This window comes from Pleurodeles waltl, chromosome 11 (assembly GCF_031143425.1).
Source record: "Pleurodeles waltl isolate 20211129_DDA chromosome 11, aPleWal1.hap1.20221129, whole genome shotgun sequence".
Lineage (NCBI taxonomy): Eukaryota > Metazoa > Chordata > Amphibia > Caudata > Salamandridae > Pleurodeles > Pleurodeles waltl.
The window spans coordinates 574,566,216-574,590,603 of NC_090450.1; the positions used below are offsets into that span (position 1 = coordinate 574,566,216).

General features: G+C 46.0%; 1 protein-coding gene across 2 annotated transcripts in view; it reads right to left on the bottom strand.

Annotated features, from left to right (window-relative positions):
- Positions 1-1,204: 1,204 nt before the first annotated feature.
- BIN3 (bridging integrator 3) overlaps positions 1,205-24,388 on the bottom strand; it is a 182,080-nt gene continuing 158,896 nt past the window's right edge. For both annotated transcript variants that reach the window (XM_069214055.1, XM_069214054.1), the window contains exon 9: positions 1,205-4,275. In XM_069214055.1, coding sequence (XP_069070156.1) covers positions 4,129-4,275 — 147 coding nt within the window. In that variant the 3' untranslated portion in view covers positions 1,205-4,128. The remainder of the gene's footprint in view (positions 4,276-24,388) is intronic.

Below are 24,388 nucleotides of genomic sequence, written 5' to 3' on the forward strand. Positions count from 1 at the left end.
GTCCAGCTTTGCAAAGGGTCTTTCACTGTGCGGCAACATGTGTTGCTGAATTTTTAGTACCTTTTGAATCATTTGAGCTAAAAACAAATCTTTTTGTTAAACTCTGCAGATTATGCGGCAGATTATAGATCCTGTATTCAAATGTGGCAAATATATGCCACATAATTACAGTGGCCCTGGCCATTGAATAGTTCACTCATTTTTTTTTCTCCTTTTTTTAAAGTCCTCTGCTTAAAGTGATCACAGGATTTATACCCCTCAGAAAGGAATTACAGGTTATTTGACATCTGTTTGAGAAAATTTGCACTGCAGGTAAAATTTAAATTGAGTTTCCTCCTAACTCCCACCCCCCGCCCACATTGAACATACAAATTCGACACAAATCACAAGACCTCTGAAAAGTAAATTTTCAGCTCTACTAAGTTTTTGGGGATGTCTTTGGAGATTTCTTCTCTGTCAACGAATGTCTCTGTCCTTGGTTCTGACCTTTTTTTTCCAGATTTCTTCTATCAGCTCTCATGGTGTACAGCAGGTCATTTCACTTCCAAACCCAGAAGTTGAAAAAGAATGGAGTATGGGGTAGCAGCATTGGGGCATTGGGCCTTAATATGTTAACACCGAAAATAAAAACCTTTAATAACCTAGGATATTTCCAGACCCAACCACTAGATCATGGAATACTATTAAAGCATGGTAATGTAGACGAGGCTGACCTTGTAGAATGCATATAAAATTAAGAAAATATATTAGGTCGGATTTTTCTTTTCAGCATTAATTAAGAAAAGCAATTTAACACAGGAACAAATTTGTTGTTGTTAATGATTTGAAAGTTGAAGGATTACAGTAAACGCAGAACATATTACATCACAGTTACAAAGGTGCACAAAAGTAATGGTAGACATTTTAATGTAACTGTATTGAAACATGTCACAATGACTAGCAGAACTGCAAGCTTTGTATACAACTTGCAAGTGAACTGCATTCCACCTGTTGTGCAAGTTTTGTATAGAGCTTTCAATTTTTCTAATCCCATGTGGGCAAACACTGTAGTCACCCAACATCTTTAGTTTCACGCATGTATATGTAAGCACCATATCCACCTCTAACATCCACACATTCACGTGCTAGGAATACTCCCTTGCTCTCCTCCTACGATCCTAATATGGAACTTCAGGCCTCGAGTTTTCACAGAATACACAGCGACTGTAAGCATTTAAATAATTTTATTAAAATAATATTGATAAAAGCACCTTCCGTGGTTTAGGTAAATTCCTTTTGGGCCTGCCACACAATCGCCCAACCTTCACAAATTAAGTAAAGTAACAAACAGACAGAGATGGCAGCGTTTTCTTATGCGTTTTCCCTGGCCCACAGTGATGACAAGCTGAGGTAGGATTTTTCAGTGCATGATGGGGCACTTTAACCATTGTATAACAGAAATGGCAAGTGACTGGAGCTGGTGCGCTTTGGGTATATGTAGAGGCCCTCCACACACAAGCCTGTGCCATTGCTGCCCATTTGTTTTTAAACCCACAAGCACTGGTGTTGCAGAGACCTGGGGGAGGTGAAAATCCATTGTAGCTTGCTGAGGAAATGCTGATGAACTGCTGCCAAATGCAGAGGTCACAGTGGCACTGCTAAACCTGATGTCTCATAACTTGAGTCAGATTCTAGGAGGCTAGGAGAAAATGGATGGTCAGGATAAGCAGCAGGTTATGAATGCATTTACTAAGGAGAGCAGTATAAGGCTCCTTCCGATATACGTTTATCATCGGTGCAAGACTCCCTCCATTGAGTGTGACCATCGACAGTATGACTCCAACAATCAAGATACTTTTTTTCACCATGGATCTTGATCTACTGCATGACCAACACCAGCTCCCATGAATAATAGCTACAGATCATGACCATCTGCAGCATGAGGTTCATCAGTGCCATCAGATATGGGGGTGCTTCTGGTCTGCAACTTCTACTGTGGCATTACAACCAAAACCATGATCACCTCTAGTGCATTACTGCTGCCTACATGCAAGTTTCATTCCCATTCATTGCAAGATGAAAATCATAACACAGAATTACGTCAGTCAGATGGGCTCAAAATAAGGCGTGAACTGAGAGCAGGCCATTTTCGTTGCCAAGTGGAAAATTGGAATGTTCGGTTTCTCTGTTTTTCTTTTAGCTCTCACCACCACGGTTGCAACACGTACAGAATGGCCAGAAGAGCTCCACAGGAAGAAATAGTGACTGAGCACACATGATGCTGCATCATGAACAAACAGAAGAACAATTCCTTTATAGGGCTAAATAGGGACATCTCCAAAGTGGCCAAGAAGGAGATATATGGGCGCAAGTGGCACAAATGGAAACAATAGGAAAAGAAAGGAAACACCAACAGTCTAAAAGGAGACAAACTGAAAAACGGTGCCGCACTGAAAAACAGCAAATAAGAGCACAGAAGCATAATACACATCTTTAAAAAATGGACGGATGTGGATTCACAGAATTTTCCGACTGTGCTACAGTATGTATCTCGATTTTTCAGATATCAGCAGAACAGATACATGGGAAGCAATGCTCCATGCAAAGGGCAAGTATGCACACTGATGCCACTTGCAGAGGTCAAAGTTCTTCATTATACAGCAACTAAACACAAAGGCGAGACTAGGAATATAAATGAAAAAGCTTCAAGTGTGATCCTGAACATATATCAAAGACACTCAGGACATGGACAGATACCCTTCCCAAACTTCCACCCTTCACGGCAGAGCTATAGCTTTTGGACAATCATGCACTGCTATGAACCTTCACACTAAACATCAGTTCAGTGAGCACAAAATACCTTTCTGATATCTCCAATCAAAGCCAGGACTCTACAACATGGGAGCTCCACACCCTCTGATTTCACCTTAAAACTAGAACCTAGTGCTTGGACTACCATTTCCTACCAAAATCTCCATCTAAAACCCAGCACCATATCACTGGAAGTTCCAAAATATGCACAAGTCTCTACATCTAGTACTACATCTCTAGTAGCACCATACCAAACTTCAGTCAATGAAAAACTGATACCCCAGGCGAGGAAGCAATGTTAGCCAAAGCCTCAACCTCACACCCAGGACCTCATGTCTGGGGCAACCTTACTCAGTTTGGTCACAACTAAGATCCCATTCCTCAAAACACCTTAAACGCATCCTGCATCCCTAGAGAAGAAATCATAGTTTCCTAAAATCTACATTTAAAATCTGGGTTCCAAAATGTGGATATATTATATCCTGCCTGACTCTTCAAAACATCTCCTTTCTCTGCATGTGTCTCCATCTCAAACCCTGGTCCTGTAGATCCTTCAATCTCAACATTAAATACAATCCCACAGCTCATACCCTCAAACGTGTCACTTCAACCACAGGTGAACAGCCCCTGGAAGGCCATCCATAAAATTGAGGGGTATTAATCAAAAAGCATCCTTCAACATCAATACTCCTCAAAATTTGAGGAGCAACTAAGGACGAGGCTTCTTTGAGACACAAACACTAACAGAAAAGCAACTAGCCACTGACCCAAGATGTCCTCACATAAATGGGTCAGGAAGGAAAAAGATGACAATCTAAGTGGGTGAGTGGTTCAGAATGCTGAAGACATACTAACAAACTCATTCCCAGAGTACAGAATGGTGGGGCAGAATAAAGATAACAAAATGGCCCTGCTGGCATGGTATACGTAGCTACAAGGGATGAGTATGAACCACAGATATCAGCTCGAGGATAAACCAGTCAAGAAGATGACAGATCATTCTAACAACTGCTGCCCCAAGACTCCAGTCTCAGGGCATGGATGGATGAAAATTAATGATATTGACTGATTTCATGACAAGGCACGGGTGGCTGGAGAACAATACAGGCCAGTGTATTCAGTTTCAATGAATGGATAGGTAATAGAAGTTGGCCACTGACCTATGCCTTACTGTAGGAGAGTGGAAAGGGGAGGCTAGGCCAATGTTCTTAGATTTAGTGTAAGGATGGGTGGGCGATGTTGAAGAAGGTAGTTGCCAGAAGTCCTTAGTAGTGGTTGGTGCTGATGTCAAGCACAGGGCTCTTCTACCTTCATGGTAAGCAGAGTCCTGTTGGCACGTCAGTCCTCAGCTACAATTGACAGAGATCGCAGTTCACTGAGCTTGGCCTCGTTCTCCTTTTCCCTCTCCTCATCTGTCATTCCCGGCTCATCAATCTGCTCTGTCAGGTCTCCGAAGATCTTGTACATTTCAGTGTAGTATATGACCTGAAAAAATGGAGAAATGACTATGAGACTGGAAGTACTCTTGCGGAAAGAGGATTAAGGAGCATCTTATCCATGCATCTGTAAGTTAAATACTCTTAGAAGGTAAGGTGTCAGATAAGAAAGTCCAAGGACCCTGTTTCATACTCTTATCTTAAATGCTGGAAGAAAAATTAATTTTCAGATAGTAAAAATATATTTCAGTGTCAAACCATTTTGTGAATGGGGGAAGAAGACAATCCTTCAAAACTAGCTGTCAATTTAATCTTCAGACATTAGGTAATGAAATGAATGCAGGGAACACAAATATAAGGGGTAAAACACATAAAAGCCACAGACGGCACACCAGAGCCAATTCACTGGATTAAGATTGGTGAGGCTGTTCTGTGCAGAAACTCACATTTTCAGCAACAACGGGTTCCCAGCCTGTGGCAGACAGACATTTCAGACTGGACAATTGCAGGCTCCAGGCAGTCATCTGTGGCTGCGTAGTTAACTAATCCTTGGCTTGCATTGAATGTATGTTACTTGAACGGGTGTGCTGGTTGATGGTACATAACATAAGAGGCCTGAGGGTTCCATTTTGGAAGCCCATGGCCTGAGGAGGCTGTGGAGATGAGGAGTGCAACCCACAAACAGGAGATGGATATTGCTGACGTTCCTGAAGGCTGGGGTGGGACATACACACACTGAAGGGAGAGAAGCACAGCAACCTCCATGCACATCAAAGGATTCTGATTCTAGGAAGAGTTACAGGGCAGTGGGGCCTGGGCTGATTGTCAAGGAGACAATCCGCACTGGAAATCAAATAGAAAGGCTTAATCCTTTTGACCTTTATGGGGCATATTTTAGTGGATCGTGACTGTAAAGTCTGATCCCCGGTTACTCCTCGGACAGTGCTGTGGGTCACTTAGAACTGGAGACACTCCTGCTGGGGCAGGCTGTCCCTTTGACAAAGGGCTGTGCAGAGGAGAGAGCACTTCAAAGGCGCAGACCTCGCTTCCCCCCAACATGAATTCAAAGGACAGGCACTAAATCATACGTGTTTCTGGAGCTGGACTATAAAGGTTGAAGCAAGTGCCCCATACTATAGTGAACAGCACAGTCTCATCAGGCGAGGGAACATCGACAAGATTTCTTGCTGCTGGAACCAGCACCAGAAACCAAGGTCTACCAGTCTCCCATCTGGGTGAGAGGTCAAGAACCAGGAGCCAAGAACACTGCCCTGGGCATGGAGCACCAGCATTCTGCCCGTCAAGACCAGTGTGCCCTGTGAGGATGAGGAGAAAGCCTGGAGGGAGCAAGGCCTCACAGGGATCTGGCCTGGCAGTCCGGGCTCGACTTTTCTCATGGGGAGCAGGGTAAAGACTGATTTGCATACTGTTGGGTCCAAACTGGGATGGTGTGGAGAGCAAAAAAAACTATGGGTTTAGGCCCAGACCTGTGATTGAGGATGAATGTTTGACCTTGTTCATCATTCCATCCATTATCTTGTTGTTTTTGCATTTACAGACCTAAGTGCCCTGGATATGCCCAGATGTGTGTCCCGGGCTCACTGTGCCACTGGATTCAAGCTAGCCTGGCTGATGAGGGGTGATACCCCAAAACCGGTCCCAGGATGCTTTTGTTTCCAGTCCAGGGAAGACCTGGCTTGGTAGTTCAGGCTGGACTGTTCCCATGGGGAGCAGGGTCAAGAATGATTTGCATAAGGTGGGGTCCAAACTGGGGTGCCTTGGTACGCAAAAAAAAAAAACCGGTGGATTGGGTTGTAGCCCGAGTGATTGCCAGTGGCTGAGATTAATTTAACCATGTAGGAAAGTAGCCTCTTTCTAGCATGGTTACCCCCACTTTTGGCCTGTTTGTGGGTGTGTCTCAGTGTGTTTTTACTGTCTCACTGGACCCCAGTGCTCATAGATAAAAACCTATATGTCAGTGTCTTGTGCCTGTCTCACTGGGATCCTGCTAGCCAGGACCCCAGTGCTCATAGTTTGTGGCCTAATGTGTATGCCTGTGTAGTGCCTAACTGTGTCGCTGAGGCTCTGCTAATCAAACCTCAATGCTTATGCTCGGACTGCTTTTAAATTTGTCACTGTAGGCCAGTGACTACATTTACCAATTTCAATTGGCACACTGGACCCCCCCCCCCCCTTATAAGTTCCTAGTATATGGTTTCTAGGTACCCAGGGCATTGGGGTTCCAGGAGATCCATATGGGCTGCAGCATTTCTTTTGCCACCCATAGGAAGCTAAGACAAACCCTTACACAGGACTGCCACTGCAGCCTGCATCAAATAGTGCACACACTATTTCACAGCCATTTTCACTGCACTTAAGTAACTTATAAGTCACCTATATGTCTAACCTTCACTTGCTGAAAGTTAGATGCAAAGTTACTAAGTGTGAGGGCACCATTGCATTAGCAAACTTGCCTCCACATAGTTCATGGCCATTTCCCCTGGACTTTGTGAGTGCGGGGACGCCATTACATGTGCACACTAGATATAGGTCAATACCTATATGTAGCTTCACAATGGTAACTCAGAATATGGCCATGTAACATGCCTAAGATCATGGAATTGTCCCCCACCCCCCTTCCAAATCTGGTATAGGGGAACCAATTCCATGCATCCTGGGGGCTCCACCATGGACCCCCCAGTACTGCCAAATCAGCTCTCTGAGGCTTGCACTGCAGCTACAGCTGCTGCCACCTCACAGAAAGAGTTCTGCCCTCCTGGGGGCTGGGAAGCCCAGTCCCAGGAAGGCAGAACAAAGCACTTCCTCTGAGAGCAGGGTGTTACACCCTCTCCCTTTGGAAATAGGTGTTACAGGCTGGGGAGGGTAGCCTTCCCCAGCCTCTGGAATTGCTTTGAAGCGCACAGATGGTACTCTCCTTGCATAAACCAGTCTAAACTGGTTTAGGGATCCCTTCTCCCCTGCACTGGCAGGAAACTGGACAAAGGAAAGGGCAGTGACCACTCCCCTGTCCATCACCACCCCAGGGCTGGTGCCCAGAGCTCCTCCAGTGTGTCCCAGACTTCAGCAATCTTGCTTGGCCAGGTATGGGGGCACTCTGAAGGGCTCTGAGGGGCCAGTGCCAGCAGGCGACGTCAGAGACCCCTGCTAATAGGCCCTTAGCTGACAAGGTAGCCACTCCCCTCTCAGTGCTATTTAGGGTCTCTCCTGTGGGTTCTCTTCAGATTCTGCTTGCAAGTTTCCTTCAGGAATCCTTTGCAACAACTTCAGACTCTTCTGTCCTCGGATCAACCGCAGCCTGCTCCATAAACGCTGTAACTGCAACAAAGTGTCTGCAAGAGATACTTTTCTTCAGCAACCTCAGCTTCAAGTCAGCAACTGCAACAGTTTCCATGGTGTGCACGCTCTGGGGACTCCCCTGTCTTCATCCTGCACCAGAAGGACCGAAGAAATCTCCAGTGGAGTGACAGAGTCACTCCCCTGCTCCAAGCAGGCACCTTCCAAGATGGTACCCTGGGACTCCTCTCACAGCGATGAGTGTGCTCCTAAGGACACAGAGGGTGGACATCATCGAAATAGATTGTCCTGAGGTCCTGCTGACGCAATTTGGAGGAGGTAAGACCTTGCCTTTTCCAGGAGCGACAGTACCCCTGTGTTCTGCGTCTTCTTCTCCTCCTGAGACCTCTGTGGACTCTCCTAAATTCCTTTGTGCACAGCCTGGCCAAGGTCCCCAGCACTCCATCCTGTGATGCACAACTCGCTGAGTTGTCCTCTGGCGGCGTGGGACCTTCTTTTGTTGTGCTGCATCAACCGCGTTTTGCACCTCCTTTGAACCCAGATTCTGCGACTCCTAGGGGTGCTAGCTGGTATCAAGAGGGCGCTTCAAAGTGCTGAGAGCCCCCTTTTCCTCCTCGCACAGAGTTGAGGACCATCCAGCACCATTTTGACGCAAAACGCACTTTTGTCGTAGCCACGGCTTGTTGGCGCCTTCCAACACCAAATCACGTCTGCAATGATCTTCACACCGTAGGACATCTTTTGCATCATGCAGGAACCCGCTGGCATCCTCCTAGGGGGCATTTCTGCAGTCTACGACTAACCTGGGACTCTTCTTTTGCACCCTCTTCTGGGTTGGCAGGGGCTCCTGTGCTTCTTTCGACTTCTGGACGTGGTCCTCTTCCTTTGCAGGTCTTCAGGTCCAATAATCCAGCAGTTGTTCTTTGCAGACTTGGTTGGCTGATGCAAAATCCCCAAAACGAGCTGTAGTGTGTCCTAAGGAAACTTGCAGTACTTTACTCCTGCTTTTCTGGGCTCTGGGTGGGGTAATATACTCACCTTTACTGTATTCTTACTCTCCCAGTGATTCCGCCCACACACATTTGTCTGGGGGGGAGGGAGGGGGAATTCGTGAGTTGCATTCCACTTTCTTAGTATATGGTTTGTGTTGCCCCTAGACCTATTTTCTCCCATTGCATTCTATAGGATTTCCTAGTGTTTGCATTGTTCTATGACTATTTACTTGTCTAATTTAGGTGTCTAGTGTATATATTGTGTATAATACTTACCTCCAGAAGGAGTATTGTCTCTAAAATATTTTTGGTACTGTGTCACCCAAATCAATACCTTTATTTTTGGTAACACTTGTCTTTACTTGTGTATAAGTACTGTGTAACTATAAGTGGTAAGGAGCTTTGCATGTCTCCTAGTTCAGCCTAAGCTGCTCTGCTATAGCTACCTCTGTCAGCCTAAGCTGCCAGAACACTACTATATTTCACTAATAAGGGATAACTGGACCTGGTATAAGGTGTAAGTACCCAAGGTACCCACTACAAACCAGGCCAGCCTCCTACAAACCATTCCATCCATCACCTTGTTTTTACATCTGCAACTGCCCTAGTGTGCCTCTCCCACCGACTGCTTGAAAGGCGCAGTGCAAGCTACTCAGTGTTCAGCGTGAGGGTGTGATGCATCCAGGCTCCTGGACTCTTCTGAAGGCCACAGCCAGGATAAGATAGAAGCAGACGCATCCACCAGTGTTACACCTGTCAGAACTCAGCAGTTGTATTACGGAAGAGCTGAAAATCTTTCAAGGCCAAAGCTAGTCACTCGTGCATGGCTAGTGCAGGCAGCAACTGGGGTCGCCTCCTTGAATATGCCAAGGACGTAGTGTAGTGTGGAGGAAGAGAGGTGGTAGTGAGAGGCTCAGCAGGGGAAAGTGGGGCAGTTTGGAGGCAGAGGGGTAGCACTGCCCTGAGAAGCACTACAGCGCTAGTCTTGAGAGTCCAATTGTGTGTATTATTTAGTGTGCTGAGGTGAGCATTTGTAATAAGGAAAATGTTACTTACTGAGTACGCATCGGTTTGTTGCATGTAGTCCTGTAGATCCACATGCTCTGCATACTCCTGCCATCTAGTTTTGGGCCCAGAAATTTGAAAGTTGTTTTTCTTTAAAAAAAAGTCTTTTGAGTCACGAGTAGTTACTTCTCCTCTTACTGGTAGTGTGCAATGGTCATCAACTCCATTGTTAGATTGTTTTCCCTCAGTCTTGTGTGAATGGAATGTAGAAAGAGAACAAACAAAAAGGTGCCCATGCAAATAAAAGTGTAACTGAAAGGCAAATAAACTGCACATGTAGGTCCCATGTTCATTGCGCCACTGGATTGAAGCTAGCCTGGCTGATGAAGGATTATACCCAGAAACCGGTCCCAGGATGATTGTTTCTGGTCCAGGGAGGACCTGGCCTGGCAGCTCGGGCTGGACTGGTCCCATGGACATCAGGATCAAGACTGATTTGGATATGGCTGGATCCAAACTGGGGTGGCATGATAAGCAAAAAAATGATGGATTAAACCCAGATCTGTGACTGGGGTGAATGTTGGATTTGTTCCGCATTCCGTCCATTATCTGTTCATTCTGCATGGACTGTAAAGCAGTACCCTACAAAAGTGGTGGCTAACCTGTAGGTCTTGTAGATGTTTGGAAAAGCATGGGTAGCACTGTCTGACCTACATTAGCTTGCTGATGTGCTAAAACATCCACACAATGTTTAGTGAAGGTGTGTGGAGGGGACCATGTAGCTGCCTTACATTTGTCAGTGATTGGAATATCTCCTAAAAAGGCCATGGTTGCTCCCTTTTTGTGCCTGGAGGGAGCTCTAGGAGGAATAGGTAAAGGTATTTAGGCTTTAGCATAGCAAGTTTGGAATATCTTACTATGCATCTGGCTATACCCGATTTCAATATAGGGCTGCTTTCGTGTGGTGGGGAAAAAGCAACAAAAAGTTGTTTGGCCTTTCTAAACGTTTTAGTTCTACCAATGTAGAATACAAGTGCTCTTTTAACATGTAGTGTGAGGACAGCTCTTTCTGCAACAGAATCTCGTTAAGGGGGAAAAACGTTCAATTCAGTGGATTGGCTGACAGGTGGAATTGAGATACAACCTTAGGTAGGAACTTAGAACCTTATCTTTCTGTATTTGGAAGAAAGGTTCTTCTAAAGTTAAAGCCTGGAGCTTACTAACACACCTAAGTGAAGTGATGGAGACTGAGGGCCATATTTACGACCCTGGTTGTGCCGCAGAGTAATGTAACTCCTAAGGCAGATCTATGAAGCCATGCAGGGCACCGCAATGTGCCCTTGTGTGGCATCATAAATCTGGAGTAACGCAACACAGAAAGAATTGCTGCACTGCGTTACTCTGCCCTGGGAAGGCGTTCCATGGGCGTTGCGTGGGTGTTACTATGAAACACCCATGGGTTTTGACGCATTCCCAGATTTACAAGAATATGTAAATCTCGGAATGTGTCAAAACCTTACACATCCCCAGGGCTGGCCCAACTAGAAGAAATATCTTAATTTCTCCTCGTTTTTCATTTTTTCTATGTGTACTGCATTTTGCAGCAACACAAAAAGAGGAAAATGCCTCTTGGGATTGTTTTTGTGCAGAACTCTTGCATGGTGGTGCTAGACAGCAATTTGTGCACCTACACAGGGGGGAAAGGACAGATATACAATGTATCTTGTAAATACAGTGCATTTCTGCCATTTCTCTGTGGCGCAGGGCAGCGCAGCAAGGTGCTGCCCCACTCCACGAGGCTTGTAAATATGGCCCTAAGAATGCTACTTTCTAAGTTAAAAGTTGAAGAAGACATAAGTGTAGAAGTTCGAATGGGGGACCCATGAACCTTGTAAGTGCTACATTAAAATTCCAAGAAGGCTCAGGAGAAGTCCTTGGTAGAAACATCTGTTTAAGCCCTTCCATAAAGTCTTTGATAACTGGAATTTTTAAAAGAGAAAGGTGTTGCCTATTTTGTAGGTAAGCAGCTATTGCAGCAAGATGCAAGCGTATAGAAGCGTATGCTAAGTTTCCCTTCTGCAAGTAAAGTAGGTAGGACACAATGGCCCTCATTCTGACCTTGGCGGGCGGCGGAGGCCGCCCGCCAAAGTCCCGCCGTCAGGTTACCGTTCCGCGGTCGAAAGACCGCAGCGGTAATTCTGACATTCCCGCTGGGCTGGCGGGCGGCCGCCTTCAGGCCGCCCGCCAGCCCAGCGGGAAAGAGGCTTCCACGATGAAGCCGGCTCGGAATCGAGCCGGCGGAGTGGAAGCTGTGCGACGGGTGCAGTTGCACCCGTCGCGTATTTCACTGTCTGCGCAGCAGACAGTGAAATACATTTAGGGGCCCTCTTACGGGGGCCCCTGCAGTGCCCATGCCAGTGGCATGGGCACTGCAGGGGCCCCCAGGGGCCCCGCGACCCCCCCTACCGTCATCCGGTTCCCGGCGGGCGGACCGCCGGGAACTGGATGGCGGTAGGGGGGGTCGGAATCCCCTCGGCGGCGCAGCTAGCTGCGCCGCCTTGGAGGATTCCAATGGGCGGCGGTACACTGGCGGGAGACCGCCAGTGTTGCCGGTCCGACCGCGGCTTTACCGCCGCGGTCGGAATGCCCATTGGAGCACCGCCGGCCTGTCGGCGGTGCTCCCGCGGTCCTCCAACCCGGTGGTCATGGACCGCCAGGGTTGGAATGACCACCAATGTCTTGTACTGTGGCTTTAAAACGGTTGATTTGTTTTGAATGGCAAAAGTAAGCGAAACGTTTCCATTTTGCTGCATAACATGCTCTAGTGGTGGGTTTGCGTGCATCCTTAAGGATGTCCATACATTTTTCTGTCAAGTTAAGAAAACTTATCCAAACTCTGACTTCAAGAGCCAAATTTTTTAGATTTAGTTCCTTGGCTTTGGGTTGCCTGATTTCTCGATGGTTCTGAGTGAGAAGGTGCAGTTGAGGGGAAGCTTCTTGTGAAGAACAACTGATAGTTCGAGGAGGGTGCTGAACCAGGGCTGTCAGGCCCATGTGGGAGCCACTAGTATTAGTGTGAGGAATGTTTACCTGAGCTTCCAAACCAGACAAAGAAGATTAGGGAGAGGCAGAAAAGCATAGGCAAATATCCCTGACCAGTTCATACATTGAGCACTGCCTTTGGATTGGGGGTGTGGAACCTGGAGACGAAGTTTGGGCATTTTGCGTTGTCCGCTGTTGCGAACAGATCTATGTCAGGAAACCCTCACTTTTGAAATTAGGGGAGTAGGACTTGTGGGTGGAGTTCCCACTCGTAGACTTGTTGCCGCATACTGCATAGGAGGTCGGAAAAATTGTTGTGCGTTTCCGGGAGATGTTCCGCTAATAGATATATGTTGTGACAGAGAGCCCAACACCAGATTGTCTGCGATAGGCAAGACGACTGTAAAGAATGTGCCCCCCCTGTTATTGTAAACAGTAGATGGTTGTCAGGTTGTCCAGTCGGATCAAGGCAACCTTGCCTATCAGGTGATGAGTGAATGCTTTCAACGCTAGGTGAAAAGCAAAAAGTTCTAGGTAGCTGATGTGGAGACCCCAATGTCTGGTTTCCAAGAGACCTTGGAGTGTATCCTGATAGTGAGCATCCCAACCAGTCTGTGATGCGTCTGTTGTCAGTATGAATTGGGGAACAGGGTCGAGGAAAGGCCACCCTTTTAACAGGTTGTTTTTGTTCCTCCACTGCGATGAGTGCAGCTGTCTACCAACGCTAGATCCTTCAACTGACCCTGTCACTAAGGATTCCCGACAGCACACGGTCGTAACGCTGGGCAGCAGGAGACGCTGTAAGTTACTACTCAAACTTCTGGAACCAGTTACCATCTTAGCAGGTTAGTGACTTTGTGAGCAACTGGTCATGCACACGTAAGGAATACAAGTACTTTTTCATATAGTGAAGTGGACTGTCAATGTCTGATTTTGTATGGTTATCAACCTGTACGTTATGTGGGGACTTAATTTCCGTCACCACGACAATTCAATTCTACAGACAGAGAGGAAGGCAGGCCATATGGACTCACTTTGAGTATGCATGCACTCTTAAACAAGTTGAAACAGCAGTATACTGGCTGTGGTTGTCACCATAGACTCATTACGGCATGGGTTCTCCCCTTCTTACTATTGATGCACATTACTGCACAAGAGATATGAATCCAGGTTCACAAACGCCGACGGTCCCACAAGCTTCTGTGGGCTCTCAAATATAAGTTATACGTGGAATACTCTGACACACGTGCTCCAACAGTGAAATACATGTGCACTTTGGTGGACACACTATTTAGTTTATTCTATACTTTATGACGCTTGTTCGTGGCTACACACTGCCATGTGGCAGCAGGAATTTTTACCAGTATGGACATGCTATATAATACTTCATGTTCGTCTGTCCATGGACATGGACTGTGGACTGTCATTAATAACTTACGATGAATACTTGGCACACGTGACCTATAGAGTAACTTATGCATACGTTTTGGTGGGCACCTTACATATTATAATACATACTCCGTGACTCGTGTCAACATTCACATAATATTCCTCGACAGCGATTTTATTTTTTGGTTACAAGCATTCCACTAAAGTTTTGTGTTTCTTTTTCTCAGTTACTAGGCTACGCAACTCACAGGGAGGTCGGGCACTATGTAGCCTCAAATTAACCCACATATATTTTTCGCAGACTAGGAAATGTGCTGTGTATTTAATATGGCCACTACCTAACAAACTACAGTTAACTCGCCAGGGTCTCTTTACTGATACTTATCCTTCACTTTTCTTTGCCAACAGATCACTGGGCTTATCATGGCCACTGCCAGATAATTTCTAGAAAAACCTTTCGAGTATTAGAATACAGATTGCTCTACTGAAACCCTTTTATTGGAATATACTGCCCTCACTTACGATATTGACATACAGTGGAGCTAAGCTGTTGACACGACAATATGACTTGTTTGGAACACTGGTTGGTTAGTAATATATTTAAACTTTGACATTTTTCTGCTATATACCACAGGGACTAAAGCACACCAAGGATAATAACAGTGGATGTCATGATTTTCTTCTCTTTTTCATTTACTTAAATAGACACTTTCTAGGTGTTTTCTATCCTGACATCTATCTACCCGCATTTATGTCCACATAAGCTATATTTCCTGTAGTGGATATCTACACATTTGCTGGGAGCCTCCATCGGACTATCAATTTACATTTTTATATCACACTTGGTGCAGGCATGCCACATTTTTTGCTGGATAGTCACTTGAGGCAAAGCCAGTGCATTTTGTGTACACTAGGTTCATGTAATTATATTCATTTTTATACCTTACAGCCTTGATAAAGCCACTTTGTGACAAAACACGTGTTGGCTGTCAAATACGAACAGCTGTAATGAAGAACTGTACGGAAATATGAATTGAACTGAGATTTCACAATAAAAGAAGATTTTGCAACACATGACGGATTTGTCTGAAACACATGTGACTTTATGATTTTCTATTGTTCGAACGAACAGAGTGCTTTGGTTGTAATGTCTAAATTGACCCTGTGACTGAGACTGTTGTTGTGCTAGGAATTTTTTGTAGTGGACGCATGGGTAGTTTTGCATTCATCACTATGGCGATGCATGAAGTCATTATACCTAGACGTGTCATGACCATTCAAACTGTGACATATTGATTGACTTGGAAACAAGATATTTGTGTTTGAAAATTTTGTATTTGTTCTGCATTGGGGTAGGGTAAACCCAGCAGTATGTTTAGAATAGCTCCTAGGGTTGAATCTACAGAGACTGAAGGTGAGATGTTTGGGAAATTGATGGTAAAGCCTAGTTGATGTATTAAATCTATGGTAGTTTGGGTGAGATGGAGACATGGTGGAAGAGTGCTGGCTTTGATGAACTAGTTGTCTAGATATGGAAAGACATGGATGTTTTGTCTGCACAAATGTGCTGCTACTACTGATATACACTATGTAAATACGTGCGGTGCAGTAGTGACTCAGAATGGAACTGATAATGATTGCTTGGTATCACACATCTGAGATACTTGTGATGTGCTGGATTTATGGAAATGTGAAACTAGGTGTCCTTTAAGAATAGTGCAGAGAGGGAATTAATTGTCCTGTTGGAGAAGTGGGATTGCGTCCTGTACCGTGACCATGTGAAAATGTTCTGACAGGATGTAGTGATTTAATGACCGTAGATCTTGTATTGGACGCAAGGACCCATCCTATTTGAGAATTAGTAAGTATAGTGAGTATACTCCTGACCTTTGATGTTGTATAGAGAGAGGTTCTATAGTGCCTTTGGGTAAGAGAGCATGAACTTCCTGTTTGAGCACGGTTAGATGTGCCATTGAAAGTTTGTGAGTGAGAGGCGGAATATTTGGAAGTGTGGAAATGAGCTCAAAACAGTAACCATGTTGGATAATATCCAACAGCCACTGATCCGATGTTATGTTTTGCCAGATAGGGAGGAACTGTTGTAATCGTCCCCTGACAGGTGTGGAATAGTAGGGGGCAAGGAAAAGGGAGGCACTACTTTGTGGGGGCTGTGTCACGTGGTGAAGCACTTTTGCCCCTCCCATTGTGTTATTTCCCCTGTATGTACCTCTGTAGTAACCTCTGGGAGAAGACTGATGGCTTTGTCCTTAGTAATCAGAGGACAAGGCATCTGAAGATGTTGTCTTGGAGCCTGGTTTGTTGGATGGACGACGAAGGGAAGCATGGGTACTAGGGGTTTGAAGTGCACCCAGCGACTTTGCAACCTCTGTGTCGTTTTAAATTTTTTTGGAGTGCTTGGTCAAGTTGAGTGCCAGAAGGAGTTGAGTCAAAAGGAACATTTAAGATGGTTTTTTGCTCTTCTAGCTTAAAGCCTGATATACGTAGCGTGTCTGATTATAGCAGGACACTTGTGTTTATCCCATTGGCAGCTGTGTCCGCAGAGTCTACTGCACATCTAATAGAGTTATTAGCGATGGACTGCTCCTCAGTAACTATCTCCTGTCCTCTCTTACTATGCTCCTCATGGAGTACCTCCATCTCGTCCCAATGGGCACAATCATACCTAGCTAACAACCCCATAGTATTAGTTACACACCAGTGATTGGCGGATTGAGCTGCAACATGCTTGCATGATGCATCAATAAGCTTGCTCTCCTTGTCAGGAGATGGAAAGTCACTGGCAGCTTGGGAATTAGCCCTCTTACGGGCTCTGGATTCCACTAAAGAATCAGGTGGGGGTTGCCGTCTATTAAAAATAGTGTCAGAGAGCGAGGCTTTATATTTTTTATCCACCCTTGGTGTGATAATAAAGGCCCTTGCAGGATCTTTAAAGATATCAACTGCGTGCCTCAACATTCCTTCGAGTACAGGGAGGTACGGTGTTGCCCTTTGTGATGTAGAGGGTCTCAAATAAAAATTCATCTTCTATGGGCCCTTTATGTAAGCATACCTGGTGAAATGTGGCTGTCCTACCAATAAGCTCCTGGAAGGAGATGGTGTTGTTTGGAGGAGAGTGCCTAACAGGGTAAAGATCTGGGTCAGTATCAGGCTGTGGGCCAACATCATAAGCTGACTAGGGATCAGAGGGTTGTGGTACATCAAAGGCATAATCCCTTGTCCCATGTCCACCAGTGAAGAGTGCAGCGAACCCTGAGGAGTGATATCTAGAGTGTCACTCTGTGATTGAGGGGGAGAGGGTGAAGGTGGTGGTGTTGGGAGTGGAGCAGAGGCTGGTGTAGGAGGATGTAAAGGGCTGCAGTCTCTATCAGTATTCCTTTTCTTAGTAGAAGGCACTGCCAAAACGATGGCCTCTTCAAAAGAAAGTTGTTGTTTTGATGAAGGTGTGGTAGTAAGAGTCTTTGCCAAGTATGCCCGGTTTGCAGCTGTATGTGAATCTGCTTTTGTCTGGCATCAAGTTTCTCCTTCATTTTATGAAGAATATTTCGACTGAGGCACTTAAGTCCGATTTCGGGGCTGGTCTAGGATGTTTCAGTGCCAAAACAGTCAATGCCAAAGCTGTGTGAGAGGCATCTTTTGATGCCGAAGTGGTCAGTGCCGAAGGTGGAGCTGGTTGGCTTGGCACTGAGGTGGTCAGCTTAGGCTTGTGTTTCAGTGCCGGGCCTAAGGGTGGTGCATCCGAATCACATTTTCAGTGCCGACCATAGCCTGTTGGTAGCGGTGGCCCAGAAGCCTTCATTTCGGTGGAGTATGGATGTTTTTTGGGTGGTAGGATGGGCATATTGGTACTTATAGGACACTGACCCGGTGGGAGATCCTGCAATTAGAGGTCTATCTCTACCTCAGAGTCTGAACCCTATATGGAAAAAGTCTCTTCTTCAGTGTGGAATTCTTCCTCCTCTTGTTTGACATCCTGTTGTTGGAAGATATCGGGAGTGTCTTCGACCTCCTGTCTCTTCATTTTCCCGCAATGTGCTCTTCGTCCTGTCGAGTATTTGTAGACCAAATCGACTGGCAGGTCTTGCAGTCCTCTTCAATGTGGTCATAAGGCAAACAGAGACTGCAGACCTGGTGCTGGTCGGTCTGCAGGGTCTTTGTGTGGCACCCTGGGCAGAACTGGAAAGGAGTTTGTTCCATCAGCAGGGCATTATCTAGTTAGAAGGAAACGCTTTAATAACAATACCAACAAAGATCGGGTTGATCTCAAACGGAACGAGTCTGAAACCACGATCTTGACCCGAAGCTCCGTAACACACAACCGGACCTGACACCAGAAGAAAGCAATCTAACAATGTAGTCGATAATCATGTGCATTACCAGCAAGAAGAGGAGCCATCGCACCTCATGACTCAAAAGACTTTTAGAAGAAAAACAACTCGCACACTTCCGAACCCAACAATCGATGGCATGAGTACGCAGAGCATGTGTATCTACAGAAACAGATGCCATCAAACATATTTCTTTTTACACAAAAGATCAGTACTGGTCTGAGCAATCATCTTATTGGGGTCACTGAGGGGTATTCGGAGTCATGGGCCCTTGCACCAACACTACCCCTCCTTCCCTTGAGGAGCCCTGAACTGCTCCACCAGCGCTATCACTGAGAGTCAAGTACTGAATGAGGAGTACTAGGCCCACTTACTCAGGACCCAAATTTGGCTGGGCTCTGGGATTATCAGAAGTAAAAGGCCACAGCCCACATGGCTGGGACCAGTAACTCCCGCTTGCCCATGGTGCTCTGAAAGGGGTTCTGACAATTGATGCCCCTCCCAGATCAGGCTACTCAAGATAGGCTGACTCAAGACCAACTCCTAATCTGGAGAGGTTTGGTCACCGGAACAGCAAAACCCATGTGAAAGCACATTTGCATTTCTGTGGTTAAATCCGGCCTTGTGCTCCACCACAAAACCTAATGCTTACAGTGATGTTAGCATTCTCAACAATTTGGGATTGTCTAGCTTCTTAGCCATTAACCGTTTCAATGGTCTATGATCTGTTTGCACTACAAGCCTAGTGCCAAACAAGTGCAGGCAGAACTTCCACAAAGCCCACATTATAGTAAAGCACTGTTTCTCAATGGCCGCCCGGTTCCTTTCTCTGGGTAGTAATCTCTTACTAATAGAGGGCACCTGACACTCTCTACCTTCGTCATCCACTTGAGCTAACACAGCTCCAACTACTTGATCATAGGAATCCATCTGTGCAATAAAAGACTGACTGTAGTCAGGTGCTTTCAGTAAAGGTGCATTACATAGAACCTTCTTCAGTTCTGCAAATGTCCCTTGACACTCCTCAGCCATAGGTCTGTGTTCACCTTTGACCAAAAATCAGTACCAAGGATCCAGATATTCACGCAGCTGGTGAACTCGGAGTAGAGGCGCATGTCCATCACCATGCAGAGGCCTTTTCACTTCCAACATGCAGAGGACATATAGATGCTGTGTTGCTGCTTTTATCGGCTTCCACTGACATAAGGAAAATGTTACCTACTCTGTACATGTCTGTTGGTATTGTTTAGTGCTTTAGATTCACATGCTCTGTATACTTCTTCCTTCTAGTGTTGGAACTGGACGTTTGCAAGTTGTTTTTCTTCAAAGTAAGGTTTTAAAGTTATGGGCTGAACTGGGACTTCACCATTAGTAGGCAATGGGCATGGGCATCAACTTCATGTTAGATTGTTTTTCACACAGGGTTTGTGAGTATTGAGTTAACTTAGGATGATGCACCATGTATATTGTGGAGGTAAGTTGATTAAGAAGAAATCCAAAAACAAAGCCACACACTTCCAGGGAGCAGGGTGGGAGCATATGAATTTACAGCACTACACAGTACAAACAGATGCTTACAGTGTGAGTAAGATTTTCTGTTTGAAGCATCTATTACTGTAGATAAACTTGTTCTGCATAGACTGTAAAGCAGGACCCACTATAAATGGTGACTAGCATGTGGATGATGCAGATTTCTGAAAAAAGTTATTGGGACTGTCTTGTCAACCATAGCCTGCTGGTTAGCTAAAATGCCCACACAATAATACTTAGTAAAAAGTGTATGGGGTTGATCAAGTAACTAGTTTACATTTGTCTGCTAGCAGGATACTGCCAAGGAAGGCCATGGTTGCTGCTTTCTTGTGCGTAGTGTGCGCCCTAGTGGTAAACATGGAGGGCTGAACTGGCTTTATGCTACCAGATTTGGATGCACTTGACTATGCATCTGACAAGACCTGCCCTGGAAACAGGGTGGCTTTTGTGAGATTTTGCAAAGGCTACAAATAACTGATCAAACCTGCAGAAGGACCTGGTCCTTTCAATATAAAATATAGGAGCCCATTTAACATCTGGAGTGTGTAGGGCTTTCACCTACAAAGTCTAGTTGAGGGAAAAAGACTGGCATCTCTATAGCCTTGCTGAGGGGGAAAGGGGAAACCACTCTGGGAAGGAAATGCACTTTGGGTTGATTCTGCTACTTTCCAAGAGAGGAACTGTAAGGCACAAGAGTGTAGGGGCTCAAAGGGGACCCATGATACTGGTAAGGACCACCTGGAGGTTTCATACAGAGGAAGGATGGAGTCTGGGAGGGTTGGCCCTCTAAATGCCCTCCATGAAGGCCCTGATCACCGGGATGCCAAAGAGGGAGGAGTGTTCCCTACCTGCGGCCATAGCTTCTAGAGGTGGCCTTATAGAAGTGTAGACAAGGTTGGTTGTAAGGAAATACCTCTTTCTGCATCATCATCCACCAACGTTTTGGACTAATGCTGCTGTTTTTTTGACTCACTGTGCACTGAGCCTGACAAACAGGTCTCCGTGCCAGTTCTCTGACCTTTAAAACATGTATGTCTGATTGGTTCACCCACAATTGGCATAGGCTAACTTATACGTCCCTAGTATGTGGTACCAGGGGTACTCAGGGCCTAAAAGTTAAAGTGTCCCGCATGGACTGCAGCACTTATTGTGTGCAATTGTAGGAAGCTGGCCCTTTATATGGTATGTGAACACCGTGTAAAGGGTCCATGGGTTCCCCAGTGAGTGGACAGGGCTAGCTATGCAATCCCAAAGTGCTCTATTTAGGGGTAGTGTGGTCGAGCATCCGTAGGCTTAACACAGAGGAGTGCAAGCTATCTACAAATACACACACTAGTCAATATATGAGACACACTACTCAAAAAAGGAGATCCACACCAATTTAGAAAAACAGCAAGTATCTTTATATATGTGTAGGTATCAGAGAAAAATCGTTCAGGTAAGTACATTTTTAAATAGGAATATTTTTCACTTTAAAAAGTGAATAAGGTGCAATTTCTGAGTTCTGCAATGTTATCCTATGGGAAGAAAAACAAGCTCTCCGTACAGAGTACAGCGACTTACAAGACCAGTCTCCAAGGGTTAAGGTGAGTAGTGGGCAAGGTCCACGGCAGCACCAACAGTACACCCTCAGCAACACAGGAGCTGCCTGGTGCAGAGTGTAAAACAGGGTTGGGTGCCAAAAGCGTTCCTAAGGAGATCGGTCACTGCGAAAAGAGGACTAGGCGGTCAGTTTGGGCGAGGCACTGAATGGGCTCAGGTCTCGCGATGCTTGGGAATGTAAGGATACTAGTGGTCCTCTTCTTCTAAGTATGGGGCAGCCAGATGTACAAGGTTGTAGGACCGCCAGGTGTCTATCACTGGTGGAGGTCGAAGGGAGGGGGGACACAGAACAGACTGCAGGCGTAGACTGGGAAACCAGCCCGGGTGTACCAACAAGTGAGCTCAAGTCTCAGAAGCCGGAAGGGAAGCAAAGACATCAGTGGTCCTCTTCTCCTCAGTCTGGGGTATCTGGGTGCAGAGACCCAGAGGACCGTCGCGGTTGAGTGGGGCCTGCACAAAGAGACTGCAGGTGTCGGAATGAAGTTGGCAGTGAGGAAAGCAATGATGGACTTTTTCTCTGGAGACGCTGGGGACAAGATTGGCACAGTTGGCCCACTTCAACACGGGCTGGGAGGCTACAGTTCAGTAATGCTGTCTAAGAATGGTTTTGGCAGTCCTGAGTCTTTTGCAGCAGTTCCTGGATGCCTGCAAGGAAGAAGGGAAGCAGCTCCGCTACCCCATGGGAGTTCCTTGTGCTGGGTTGAAGGCTGGCAGTCTTCCCGGGCTTTTGGAAGTTTCAGCAGCTGGAGGGTGAGGAGTCTTTCTTGCAATTGTCAAAGTCCACAGGCAGGCTGGCAGGGTTGGGGCCAAGTCTGTCATGGATTTTCAATTCTTGCCTTTTGTCTCTCTGGAGTGTCCTCCTTCAGGTCAGCAGGAATCTGCTTCTCTGGTGCCAGGGGTTCCCCTAAATACTACATTTAGGGGTGCTAGGAGTGTGTAGGGTAGTAGCCAAAGGGATACTGACCCTTGGTGTCACTACACCCCCATATGACCACTTCCTGGGGGCATATCCGTGTTCCAGAATTCCTAGGTATGCCAACTCAAAGATATCTACCTCTGAAAAATCGTGTCCACCTCACAGCAGCCCACCTTAGGCATGGTACTAGCCTGGAGGTGGCACCCCTACCTGATTGGCTAATTATCCCGCCTGTCCACGTGCCAAATGGGCTCTAGACTCGGGGTGGGTGAGTACTCCCCTGTGAGGGGAGCCAGATTCACATTTCAAAGCAGCGCCCTTTGAGGCTTGCTGCCTTAGGAAGGCTAATCAGCAGGTCAGCTTGTGGAAGGGGTTGTTACTTCCTTTTCCCAGACAGGCTTATGTCCTGGGACTCCTGAGAGCAGAAGACTCTCACCCTAGTGGTTCAGAATGGTGTCTCAGGTGGTAGGGTGGCAGAAACTGTTCAGCGAGCACACGAGAAGCTGGTTGGGTTTCAGGGGCCACCTCTAAGGTGCCCTCTGGGTGAATGTACTTGTAAATCCAACATTGGCATCAGTGTGGGTTAACCAATACTAGATGTTTGATACCAAACACCTCTATCTTCAGTAATGCCATCATGTAGCTAGGGAACTGGTATTGATCAGTGTCCAGCACATGCATTTAAAATGGCTTCCCTGGTCACTATGTCTGAGAACTGACAAAGACATAGCAGGGGCATATTTCTTCGTGCAGATATGACCTCACATGTAATATAATGCACCCTACCCTAGGGCTATAAGGCCTGCTAGAGGGGTGACTTACATATATAACATGCAGTGTTAGGGGACATGGCACACAGGCTGTTAGCCATGTTGTGTTTTCAATTTGGTCTGCACCAAAACGCTCAGCCTGCAATGGCAGCCTGCCATGTGCTTGGTGACGGGTCCCTTAGGGTGGCACAATTGGTGCTGCAGCCCTTAGGGACCCTCACTAACACCTCAGGTCCTAGGTACCAGGGGTATTATTTACTAGGGACTTACAGAGAGTGCTAAAGGAGTTGCCAATCGGGGAAACAATTGTACAGTTCAGGAAGAAAGAACACTGGCACTGGGGACCTGGTTGACAGGGACCCAGTGTACTTCAGTCAAAGTTGCATCAAATACCACGAAAAATGTAGGGGTATTGTAACAAAAACCCAGTTCCCTACAGCCATCACAAGTATGGGAAAGCACAAATGGACTCCCAGCATCCCATTCCTGGCTGGCAGATCAGTTTTCAAACAGCTAACTGGACTTTTCCATTTAAACTAACGACAAAGTCCAGACCTTCCTTTTTAATATGTATAAGCCATCCCTAGGCACACCTATCGAGCCCTAAGGGAGGGTGCTGTATATTGAAAAGTAGGACATGTGTTTTTATATGTCATAGCAGTAAAAAAAACAAGTTGTTTTTGTTGTGGAAAAGCTAATAGCCTCATTGGAGAGTTCAAGGTTACATGCATCCAACTCAGCTGTTTGGCCAAAGTCACTGTTTTCGTGGAGCGAGGAGTGGCCCCAAGGAAGACCCTCATCACAGGATCCTCAGTATCCTATACCCCTGGCGTCAGGAACTCTCAATTGATGTCTATGGCGGTTCACCCATAGAACCTGGAACTGAACTGCAGACTGCTTTGACTGCAAGGTAACGTTCTTAATAGCCACATTGGCCCCTGTGACTCGCTCCCTGCTGGAGCTGGCTGCGTAAAGCATGCCAGAGTAGTAGTTTACTTTACTAACCTTTCCAAGTAAACACAGTAGTTGCCAGGGCTCGTTTGCGATTTGAATGAAAATTAGTGATTTATTATTTGCTTACTAATTCATATCTCCAGAATCCTCTGATGTGTTGGAATATGTTCATTTAGGTATTTGAAAATTCATAAAAATAAGAGCTTTGTTGATGTCAAATTTTCTTTGTGTCACGTTTCTTTCTTGTTCAACTGTTTTGATACTTGAAAACGCTTTGCACTTGTTCCTTTGACAAAGTCTG